This window comes from Triplophysa rosa, linkage group LG18 (assembly GCF_024868665.1).
Source record: "Triplophysa rosa linkage group LG18, Trosa_1v2, whole genome shotgun sequence".
NCBI classification, from domain to species: domain Eukaryota; kingdom Metazoa; phylum Chordata; class Actinopteri; order Cypriniformes; family Nemacheilidae; genus Triplophysa; species Triplophysa rosa.
Window position 1 is genome coordinate 20,617,836 of NC_079907.1, and position 12,328 is coordinate 20,630,163.

Genomic DNA, 12,328 nt, shown 5'->3' on the forward strand with positions numbered 1-12,328 from the left:
TGCTTTAATATTGTACTCGTCTAGATACTGGAGAGCGAGAGCGCATTGGGGCTAAAACTGTAGAGAGCGCGTTTTACTCTTTTACTCAATGGTGAATAAACAAACATTTAATCCGCGGGTCACATGCGTTCCGAACCGTAGAGTACGATCCGTTTCACCACGATACCGCAGCGGAGCGGAAGAGGAAACGCGCGTTGTAGAGTTGTTTGTCCGTTTAGGGCTGCTGTACAAAACATGGCGGTGAATTCAATGTATGTAGGCCCGCTCTGTATGTAGATAAAATGCTTATTCTAAGGTATTACAAACATAATGGTTCATTACGTAAGGTCTTTATACACCTCTGAAGAAATAGTTTTGTATATTATATTGCATTTCTGTCAATAGATCCTTCTAAAAACCCGGTATTGTTCCTTTAAATCATTTTGCTGTGTAGCCTATGATAATCCAACAGTTTTCATTTATTCGTATTTTTGGTTCATGTTGAATGACACTTTTGTTATGAACTATTTTGTTGTAGGCATACAGAGAACATTACATTCTTTCAGCAGTCACTTATAGGCCTAATATAATGTTAGTCCACTGAATAAGGAAGAGGGCTCAGTTTCTATTTTCTTTGTTTTGCTTAATTTTATTTTAGGTGACATTATTGTATTATATTGAAAAGCAAGACAATATATAGAAAAGCCCATTTTGACCATTCAGTTTATGCAATAGTGAAAAAATAAATAGCTTAATGAATAAATGAAATTCAAAATAAAACTTATTCGGTATTCAATGTTTGGCCTTCGGCCAAGTGTTTCAGTTTTATTCGGCCACGGCCAAGAATTCCATTTCTGTGCATCCCTAATTTTTAGGACCCTTTGACATCTTAAAGATGCATTACGATGTTCAACCATGGAAAGTAGCATCATGGAACAGTGCAGGAGTTTCGACTAGACTAGAATGCTAAATTCAGAGATTGCGCCACCTAGGTTTTTCTCACCATTTACCTAATAAGCTTTACTTATTGACTTGTCGGCCATTGTAACCATGTTTCCTCAGCCGTTCCGTGTGCGTGGCTGTATTCTGACTCTAGTGGAAAGAATGGACGAGGAATTCACCAAAATCATGCAGAACACAGACCCTCATTCACAGGGTGAGTAGATTTCCGCTTGATTGGGCCACAAATGCTTTTACATTTTTGTCTGTTGTGCCCTGATGCCGGTTCCTCTCTCGCTCTTGCAGAGTATGTAGATAACCTGAAGGATGAGAGCCGTGTGTGTGGCGTCATTGACCGGCTGCTGGAGTATCTGGAGTCTAAAGGTAGCACGGAGGAAGTGTGTCGCATCTATCTGCGCAGGATCATGCACACTTATTACAAGTTTGACTACAAAGCACACCGTCGCAGCCTGGGTCTACAGGGAGAGACCAAGGTAAGTCAACAATACACGCTACAATCCCAGTTAACACGGTTACGTTGTGACTACGTACCTGGATCGGACCATATTCGTTGCCACAACGTACCATAATAACGTTCCAGCGACGTAACTTTGTGATTCCCATATTCTTTGTGACGATGTAACATTGGACGTTGTTGGATTACCTCCTGAAGACATACCTGGAACGTGCCGTATTCGTCACCGCGACATACCAAATAACGTTTCTAGGACGTGCTCCAAACAGTCACGTTAAAATCTTTTTTAATTTAATTTAAACAATTATTACTCAAATGGAGGATTAAATTCATTTGTGATTTAATCTTTGCGTTAAAGATTCAATTTTATGCATAATTGGAGTAATTCTCTATTCAAATATGTATAAAGCACAGTGTAACGATTATACAACACAATCAGATATTTTATTTATACTGTAGTACATGACATAAATAATCAAGACTTCAACACAATATAGAGGATTTAAAGCAGATATTTATTGACCGAGATGAATAAACATTGTTTAAGCTTAACATTATATTGTTGTCTTACCACATAAGTTTAGCAGGGTGTCCGATTCTAGAAACAACAATCAAAAGCTTCTTTAGTCGCACTCACAAACATCAGGGTCCGTTAATTTAAACGCGCCAAAGCGATCGAAAATCACTAAAATATGTGTTTACTCTCACATCTGTAAGGTATAAAGTAAAGAAAGAATATTAATGACCCGCTAAAGGAATATCAGGCAGTGATGTAAAAAGAAATGACCGTTAACGTTTAAATGATGCGAGCGCGCGGCTCTTTGCGGAACAGAAAAGGCGCGTGCGTGCACGTATCAGACGCGCGCACTAAATAAATAGAAACGCAGTTGATAGCGAATTAAACTCCTGTTTAATAACTGTCAGAATTCAGATTTATTGCATTCGTCTTGACATCATAACAGATTTTACTCTGATAATTTTCCATACAATAACATGATAAATAGAAATGACCAGATTCATTAATCAAATGACCAGTGTCTAGGATATCTGAAGACCAGTACATCACGTCGCTACAACGTTCTCCATGGGATTAATTCACGACGTTATTTGAGGACGTGGCTAGGACGTTTCTGGAACGTTAGCAAAAATTCTAAGAAATCGAACGTTGCCCAGACGTCCTCGGAACGTGGTCACAAAGTAATGTCACGGTGACCAAATGAAGACGAACTGGTGACGTCGTCAGAACGTACTGTTAGCTGGGATGCAGCTTTACAGAAAGTTATATTGTTTCTGTAGCAACTTATAGTTATGTCTGAGGTAGGAAATGTAGAGTTGTTTTTGGGCACTTGTGATACATTTTGTTCACAATAAGCACTCAAGCTGCAGCGTTTCCAAAGATCTTGAGTTTATTTACAGAGCCTACAGTACATCTGCCTAGTAACGCGTTGCAAAAGTTTAGGCTTGAGGTCATTTTTATTACTAAGGGGAAAGAAGATGGTTCTTCAGATATTGACAATGTGGTTCATATAAGGTTCTATGGTGAAATATTGCTTTTTAGCTGGAATTTCAGGAATATACTTGTTGGAATATTATGCCATATGGATATTTATTGTTTTCAACTCGTATAGCTAAAGCCTGTTAGACTACGTTTACAAAGATTTTACAAAGAAAGTGAAAAACGCGTGAACCTTTGCATTCGCTCCTACTGTATCTTCCTTTTTTTTCATTAGTCTGAACAGGATCAGGAGGAAAGTGAGGGAGAGGATAGCGCTGTCATTATGGACCGCTTGTGTAAGTTCATTTACTCCAAGGACCGCACGGACCGAATCCGCACCTGCGCCATTCTGTGTCACATCTACCATCATGCCCTGCACAGCCGCTGGTACCAGGCAAGAGACCTCATGCTTATGAGCCACCTACAAGACAACATCCAACACGCCGACCCTCCCGTCCAGGTACACACCAACTCGGTTTCAAATGTTTTTCATCTAAAAGACAACATTCAGCCAAGAAATTGATCGGCGTTTATTTTTTTGGTCATATTTCTCAGATTCTGTACAACAGGACCATGGTGCAGCTAGGCATCTGTGCTTTTCGTCAAGGCATGATCAAAGATGCGCACAACGCCCTCCTGGACATCCAGTCGAGCGGCAGAGCTAAAGAGCTGCTGGGGCAGGGGCTCCTCATGAGGAATATGCAGGAGAGAAACGCTGAACAGGAGAAGATCGAAAAGAGGCGACAGGTAAAGTCCTGGCGTGAATCTAGCTGTAAAAACGTCCTGCTTTTCATGTCCGACATGTTACGTGTAACACTTCAAACTGCTTTATGCAGGTCCCATTCCACATGCACATTAACCTGGAGCTTCTCGAGTGTGTGTACCTGGTGTCCGCCATGCTGCTGGAGATCCCTTACATGGCAGCCCATGAGTTTGATGCCCGTCGCAGGATGATCAGCAAACAGTTCCACCACCAGCTTAGGGTGGGCGAGAGACAGCCACTGCTAGGTGAGAAAAAAGCAAAGAAAGGGTTTCGTTCAATATTAGTCGCGTGAAAGGGAGAGCAAGCCTTGCTTTAACCTACTTGTGATCTCCCAATGTCTACCACAGGTCCTCCCGAGAGCATGAGAGAGCATGTCGTGGCTGCCAGCAAAGCTATGAAGATGGGAGACTGGAAAACCTGCCATTCCTTTATTATCAATGAAAAGATGAACAGCAAGGTGTGGGATCTGTTCCCAGAAACCCAGCGTGTGCGGGAAATGCTTGTCAGGTACTTGCTTCACATCCAGCCACTAGAAATATGTTTGACATCAGATGTATGATATATGATCATCCAGTGATGTGAGCTTTAGACAGTTGCGTCTTAACTTACAGTTTGTAACTAATTTGCAGTAAAATATCCAAAACCACTAGGCTAGTGTTATATATTTTGTTCAGCGGAGTACTTACAATATCTCAAATGTTTCCAACTACTTGTAAATCGTGAGAAAATCGCCATTCTAAACAGTGACACGGGGCTGTGCAGTCGCCTGTCAATGGCGTCATATCCGCGTTACCGCCTTTACTGACGCATAAACCGCATGACAACAGTGTCGTGGACAAATGCGGAAGTACCGTCTAGCAAGCCGCTAGCTTGTTTTGCGCAGTCACTTATTTGTGGACCACAATTATACGCAACGTTTATAAAACTTTATTACTTTACCTCATCCGCTAACATGATTTCTCGTTCCCGTCTGATTGATGGCCATCAGCGGTGGAGTTGAAGACAACAGATCCCATCATTCCACGCTCCTTCACAGCGTCATCAAGCTACGGCATTGTTGTCATTTTGATCGTGCGCCCTCTAGCGGCGGTTTTTACAAACTGTAGCTTTAAACAAGCAGCACAATGTGAATAACTGAACTGTTTACTAGGGATGTAACGATTCACCGTGAGCCGGTTGAAAATCGGTTATAATGAGTGACGATTCAATTCGGTTGAGGCTTGAACTGAATCGCAATACATTCTTTGAACAGCAGGGGCCGCTATTTTCACTGCAAACCTAAACGTGGACATGCTGATATTTCTTAAATGCAAAAAAATCCAAGAAAAGCACACACAGTATTAGTTTGTTTATATTAAAGAGACTTTTTCTATTATTAATTTGTTATAAAATCGCAGTTTACTTTTGTTATTTGAAATAAAACATTATTTTATTATGCAAAGAAACGTGAAGCATTTAAGAAATAATGCAAGGGACGTTGTTCATTTCTAATTTGTTTCAACTCATTTTTTAAAAATAAATCGTGAGTAAATCGTGAATAAATCGCATCGTGAGATCAGAATCGTGAATCGCATCGCATCGTGAGCTGAGTGAATCGTTACATCCCTACTGTTTACACTTGAAGAAAATTAACTTGTTGTCAGGCAATACATTGAACTGGGAAGGGAATGCCATTTAGCAAACACAATTCCATTCATCACCTTTATTTAAAACAATTTAAAACTTAAATTTTTCCTTTTTTCCTATCTTACAGGAAGATCCAAGAGGAGTCGTTGCGCACCTACCTGTTCACCTACAGCAGTGTGTATGATTCAATCAGGTACATGTGATTCGCGCTAAAGCCTGGGACACACCAAGCCGATGACCAGACTCTGGCCTTTATTTGAGGGTCGTTTCTTTTTTGTTGTGTTCCACGCCGTTGGCTGTAGTCAGTCCCCTCAGGTAGTGCAGAGGTTAAACACGAGGTTCGAACCCGTGACCTCTTGTACCCAAGGCTTGCGGTTTATCATGTGTGCCACTCAGTTGTGTCACTTGCTTGACCCAGCATCCCAAAGGAGAGCTTTCAGAGGATCAAACATTGACGTGCCAATCCCGAAGGGGCTGAATCAAGAGCGTAGAGCAAAAGTAGCAGAAATACAGTGTATGGGAGGAACAGATGTTTGTAGTGACAATGAAAGAATGTAAATTTCTACCTACCTTGTTTCTGTTTGTATATATTTACATGTATTATAAACCACTTTAAGTTGCACTACATACATCGCACTTTATTTTATTTAATTACTAAAATGACATTACATTTCGTTTGTTTACTTACTTGCACTATTTGTGCACATGCTTGCAAATTGAAATGTATAAATGCTCACCACGAGGTTCGAACCAGCGACCTCGAGACTTGCAATTTATCAGGTGTGCCACTCAGTTGGCATGCTAGACCCAGCAGCGTTCAAGGGTAATAAGAAAATATATACGAGTAATATCTCATGAACTCTAGGTGCCGCTGTCTTGAAAATTAAAGGGTACGTTTGGGACTGTAATTTGGTGACGTGTGTCATATTTGGTGCCGATCTATCATACCGTTCAAAAGATATCACAATTGATGACAAATTTCAACATGTCGGACAGGCCGATCATCCAATCGTGACAGAATCGTAATCGTACGATCCGGCATAACACGAGGACTCCGTAGACACGGAGATCTCGGTTTTCTGACAAACATTTCAAAAGTTACGAGCAAAAGTAGCCATTTTTCAATTCTCACGACCCATAGGTGGCGCTGTTCCCCATTTTGGCAAGGACCACTAGTCCGAGGTGTCGATGAAGCGTACCAAGTTGCGTACCGATAGATCGATAAATGTTTGAGATGCGGCCTAAGATCCATTTTTGGGTCAACTTTGAAAAGTTTGCGGCGTCGTAACTTTTGAGCAACAGCGAAAATCTCCATTCCGGAGCATCTCTTCTATGCGGCTCAGTCCAAAGATCGTTTCAGCCGATTTTCGTGACAGTGTCACAATTTCTAGAACTAGAAGTGAAAAAACGCAATACTGTACTTTTCAAGATGGCAGCTACTATAATGGGCGGAGTCTTAGTGTAATTTTGTACATCAGTGGGTTCAAAAGTTGCAGCCCTTTGAAAAGTGCGTCTTTGAACTGCTGGTGGCGCTATAGAGTGAGTGCTAGAGACCCCATACTTGGTCACATGACTAATGAGTACCACCTCTACGAGTGTGCCAATTTTCACCATTTTCCTACGTAGGGTTCACAGGGCTACCATAGACTACCATTGGTTAAGAATAATAATAATAATACTGACAAGAACCCTTCTAAGTTAGGAAGGAGAGAAGACGCGCAAGCGCTGTTTATCCACTAGTTATTCGATCACGGATACTGTCATTAGCACGGATGGATTAAAACGTGACGCCAAATGTACTTCGTGGGCCATAAATATACCTGGGCGGACCGTCTAAGTAAATGCCTTGTATGGGAAACGCTGCACGAGGTAACGCTTGGTTGTTTGCCATCAGTTTGGTGTGACTTGGCTATTATATGTAAAACAGTATGCAGCCTGTTTTTACACTGAACAGTACTTTAACATTTCAACTAGTCCCAGTATTATGTGAACAATGCTCATTTCTATCTCTCTCTTTGTTATACAGTATGGAAACTCTTTCAGAGATGTTTCAGTTAGAGTTACCCATGGTGCACAGCATTATCAGCAAGATGATCATCAATGAAGAGCTCATGGTACGAAGTACAGTCAATGTTCCACATCAACAGAACAATTGAACTACTCCATCTTCTGTCCTTGCTGCATACCTACATGTATTTGTGCTTCCTCTCTGATTTTCTCAGGCTTCTCTGGACCAACCGACCCAGACTGTGGTGATGCACAGAACAGAACCCACCTCCCTGCAGAACATGGCCCTGCAGCTGGCTGAGAAACTTGGTGGCTTGGTAGAGAACAACGAACGTGTCTTTGACCTCAAGCAGGGTGTCTATGGAGGCTACTTTAATAGAGGTAGTGTTTTTGGTATAATAGGAATTTTATGCTCGGTCTTTTTCATTTCCGTTTAATTTTTCAATATTGCAAAGCAGTTTAAGAGTAAATGCATCTCAAAAAAAATATTTTTCTTTTGTAATTTTACTCCAAAAAGCAAACTTTCTTATAATCTAGATTCATTACACACAAAGGGAAATATTTCAAGAGTTTTTTTTGTTTTAATTCTGATGGCTACGAAAAAATGTAAAGTCCAGTTTCTCACATTCAACGTCTTAAATAAATGGGCTGCAGCTGTCACAGTCCTAGAAGCAAGCCACTCCTGAACCAGAAACCATGTCAGAAGCGTCTCACCTGGACTAAAGAGAACAAGAACTGGACTGGACTTGCTTTTGGTGGTCCAAAGTTCTCTTTTCAGATGAAAGTCAATTTTGCATTTCATTTGAAAATGACCTCAGCAGTGCCACAGGCTGACCGCCTCCATGTCAAGCCGCATTAAAGCAGCAATTCATGCAAAAGGAGCCCCAACCAAGTATTGAGTGCGTCATTTAACGTACTTTGGAGATCTTGAACATTTCTGATTTGTAAATCATTTTTTGATTCATGAGAATTTTTTTTTTTTTGCTGGAACTGGATTTAAAAAATGATTAGCTGCGCGTCGGAGCCGTCAGAATTACAACAAAAGCTCTCGAAATATTTCACTTTGTGTGTATTGTAGTGTTGTTTTGAATCTAGAATATAAGAAAGTTTGTCTTTTGGAATTACATTACAAATGAAAAATAACGTGTTCGTGATATTCACATTTTTTGAGATGCGCCTGTATTGGGAAAAGCATGAAACTATGAAATATAGGCTGCATGTTATTATTACATCAAATTTATATTGTATACAGTCGGGGCCAAAAGAATTGGCGGTGACATAAATTTTGTGTTTTGTAGATTATTTTGCCACGTTTCTATGGTATACTGGATGTCTCAAGTTAGCATGTTTTACGTTTACGAGTCAGGTCCTTGTTTTTCATAACCTCTGTAATCGGCTCTGGCCTGACTGATGGAGAACGTTTCTTGCCTTAGTGCTCTGAGATGATCACAGATTGTGGGCTTCTGCTTATTCATTTATATCACTGCCAATAATTTTGGCCACGACTGTATACATTTACATATATATTTGTATATTATATTTATAATACTAAAGTGTAAATGTTTGTGCGTGCGTGTGTGTCAGGTTTTTCATAGTATGTGGTAGTAATACCTGTAAAAATAATAGTGATTGTAATTGAATTGAGTTTTTAGTTTGTTAACTAAAGATGACTATAATGATGCCATGTGCATCAAATCTAAACCATTTCAAGAAATCGACACGTGTCAGAAGTAGTTGTTGTTTTATCAGAAGACTTTTATCATACTTGCCTCGAGGCTTTAGAGAGGGCAATGTACTATAACCGTTTATAATTGTCTGAAAGTAGATTTCACAATCTAACATGACTGGATTCCTCCACACAGATCAGAAAGGAGGATACCAACAGAAGCAAGGCTACCAGAGAGGTCAAATATAAGACGGACTTGTCTACTTTTGCACTGCAAACCTTGCAAAACACAGCATTTATATCACTAACAATACCATTGGCCAGGACTGTATAAATTTATATATATATATTCATATATTATATTTATAATACTAAAGTGTGTGTGCGTGTGTGTCAAGTTTTTCATAGTATGTGGTAGTAATACCTGTAAAAAAATAGTGATTGTAATTGAATTGAGTTTTTAGTTTAACTAAAGATGACTATAATGATGCCATGTGCATCAAATCTAAACCATTTCAAGAAATCGACACGTGTCAGAAGTAGCTGTTGTTTTATGTCTCGAGGCTTTAGAGAGGACAATGTACTATAACATTATATAATTGTCTGAGAGTAGATTTCACAATCTAACATGACTGGATTCCTCCTCACAGATCAGAAAGGCGGATACCAACAGAAGCAAGGCTACCAGAGAGGTAACTGTTATTTATGCACGGCCATCTGCATGCACATTATAAAATGTATTATTGGCTATGCATTTGACCGCTTCCTCACTTCTCGTCACTTGATGCTACTGCTTTGAAGTGTAGTAGAAGTGTGTGTATCAGTGCTTGTGTGTGTGTGATTGCGCATGTTCAGTTGTGTTTCTAAGTGCTTATTACTATGCAGGTCAAGACCAGAGGGGAGGTTACCAGCAGAAGCAAGGTTACCAGCGAGGTGGTTATGAACCTGTTTTAATCTTTTTTTATCTTTTCATCCACCCACTAACCTGCTCACTCATTACTTTTTTCAATGAATGTGGTGGTAACTCACCATTTGGTTGTTTAAAGGCCTTCCCTTACTTTTTCTTGCTCACCATATTGTTCTTCCTTGACGATATCAATTTCTTGATATCTGTTGGACAGTGATTGTTTGATTTCTGAGATTCCAATATTTCTCTTTCTGTTGTGTGTCCATCCAATAGATCAGAAAGGCAGCTACCAGCAGAAGCAGAACTATCAGCGTGGAGGTTACAGGAACCAGAACCAGGGCTCATACTGATCCCATTGTGGCCTGCTCCAAAAATGCCTTTATTCTGTAACCAGACTGCAGGTTCCTCTGCTTGGCTCTCCACCCATGTACAACTTTGGACCCGTTTGAAGTATAAGACTTGTCTGCTTTTGCAATGCACATAACACCAAACCATATACATTTGTCTTTGTTGTTGCAACAAAATTGGCCCCATATTCAACCTTTTATTATAGTAAGAGAACTTGTGTTTACAGTGCAAGTTTAAGGAATCTGGGTTAGTGCTCTTGGACAAATATCAAGTTAATTGTTTCTCAACCTGATTAAATTAATAAAGGTTATATGGTCAAAAATGAAATTTTCTTGTCAATCATTGATTTTTTTTAACGATTGTGCCGAGTAATAATGATCCATATGACCGGACTTCACAGTTAGGCAGATGATTTACAAGTGCAGAGGTGGAATCCAAACAAACGTGGTAGCACAACGGAAAATAAACACTCGCGGCCGGAAACAGAAAACAAAACCGCACCATATTTACAAGACCGCTCACTGCAATTGTGAGGACAAAAAAACTGCCGGAACCACAGTTAGCATCTGCACACAACCCCCTCTTTATTCTATTGAGCTCTGGCACCCATTTTATAGTCATGGCTCCTCCCCTTCTTGGATCATACCAGAGTTTGTGAAGTTAAAGCATTTCTATGCTTTTTATCAGGGTTTGTACGGGTGCTGAAAATCCTGAAAAATTGATGTTTAATGCGGTGTTTTCAAGGTTTTAAAAATGCTTGGATTTGGGATAAAGGGCTTGAAACTGCAGTTCACTTTTTAGATAAAATAGCTGAAAAGTTCTTATTGCGTTTGCTGCTCAAGCCTCGCTTGCCGTAATTCTGCGCAAGTGGCGGCCGGCTACATATGAAGAGTTCAGATGCAAAACCCTCTAAAAGAAACCTCCGTCAAAAATTTGACTATGGTGTTCAGTTGGGAATGTCATTTTAGGATCTTTTTTGGCACGATATCATCACTTATTGTGATGTATTTATACTGGAAAAGCATGAAAACGCACATTGAAAGTACTTGAAAAGTGCTGAAATTTGACTTTGTAAAAGGTGTACGAACCCTGTTTTTACGCTATTTCAATACACAAACGCATATATAAAACATAATACAAAATAATCATAGTCACGGAATCACGCCGCTACAGATTGCTTTGAGTAGTTTCACATCAACTTTTCAAGTGGGTTTGTAGGTGTGAGGGATTTTAACTTTTGCTAACTTTGCAGGAGGAGATTAGCACCATTTCCGTCAGTGGTGGGACACAAATGTCCAAACAGAAGATGTTGAGTCACCACACAAAACCTATGTTTAAAGTAATGTGTAAACGGAATCTGTTTTGAAACGCTGGTTAATCAGTCCTAACAATTTCAGAATATTACATTACCAGTGCATTAGTTTTGCTGCTTGTGCAAACACGGAGCTAGGATGAGTATGTGCTGATGTTGCAAGTTGTGTTTACAAAGGAAGACTTTTCTGTGCTACAGCCTTTGACGTTACATGAATAACAATGTTCTGGTGCTTTATTATGATGTGTGAATTATAAACAGGAAATCTTGGTATTTCATAATTTAATAGTCTTGTAAGGGGCTATTGAGTTATGAGGTTGTCCATCATAAAGCGCAACCTAAATGGTGTTTAATGATGATGTGTAATGAAGACCTATTTTAAAGCAACACGACTGTTAATAATGGTAGCGACTGAACAAAATGTTTCTAATAAAAAAAAAATGTTCAGGTTTGTTCCAGTACTGTAGATAGTAAAGTTGGTTTGGTAGTTCATTTTTGGCTCTTCTGTTTGTTCCGACTGTTCAGGATGAAGTTTATTATGGCCTTTTCTCTTACACATCACTCTGTTCAACACCAAAATCTGTCTCCTTCCCAGGACCCAGGGTCATTTTGACACCTGTTCTCTTGCTTATCGTTTTCACAGCAGTTTACTATTTAATTGATTCATTTGTATTACCTCCCTCTATTCTTCCACACGTCACAATAAATTGAATATAATTGGGCATCGTTTGTTGTTGTTGTTTCAAAACATGATGGTGTTGGTAAAAAACTGGATAAATTTATTGTTATATTTTCTGGATAGATGGGTTAC

General features: G+C 39.7%; 1 protein-coding gene across 3 annotated transcripts in view; it reads left to right on the forward strand.

The window, feature by feature from the left end:
* The window catches only part of LOC130569035 (eukaryotic translation initiation factor 3 subunit C), a 31,980-nt gene extending 21,448 nt beyond the window's left edge, over positions 1-10,532 (forward strand). The window contains exons 12-24 of one of the 3 annotated variants that reach the window (XM_057358374.1): positions 1,042-1,135; positions 1,225-1,412; positions 3,124-3,348; positions 3,444-3,635; positions 3,725-3,896; positions 3,999-4,158; positions 5,405-5,470; positions 7,304-7,391; positions 7,500-7,665; positions 9,147-9,188; positions 9,601-9,642; positions 9,836-9,883; positions 10,131-10,532. In XM_057358374.1, coding sequence (XP_057214357.1) covers positions 1,042-1,135; positions 1,225-1,412; positions 3,124-3,348; positions 3,444-3,635; positions 3,725-3,896; positions 3,999-4,158; positions 5,405-5,470; positions 7,304-7,391; positions 7,500-7,665; positions 9,147-9,188; positions 9,601-9,642; positions 9,836-9,883; positions 10,131-10,207 — 1,560 coding nt within the window. In that variant the 3' untranslated portion in view covers positions 10,208-10,532. The remainder of the gene's footprint in view (positions 1-1,041; positions 1,136-1,224; positions 1,413-3,123; positions 3,349-3,443; positions 3,636-3,724; positions 3,897-3,998; positions 4,159-5,404; positions 5,471-7,303; positions 7,392-7,499; positions 7,666-9,146; positions 9,189-9,600; positions 9,643-9,835; positions 9,884-10,130) is intronic. The other 2 variants (XM_057358376.1, XM_057358375.1) reach the window with 2 other exon arrangements.
* Positions 10,533-12,328: the final 1,796 nt, after the last annotated feature.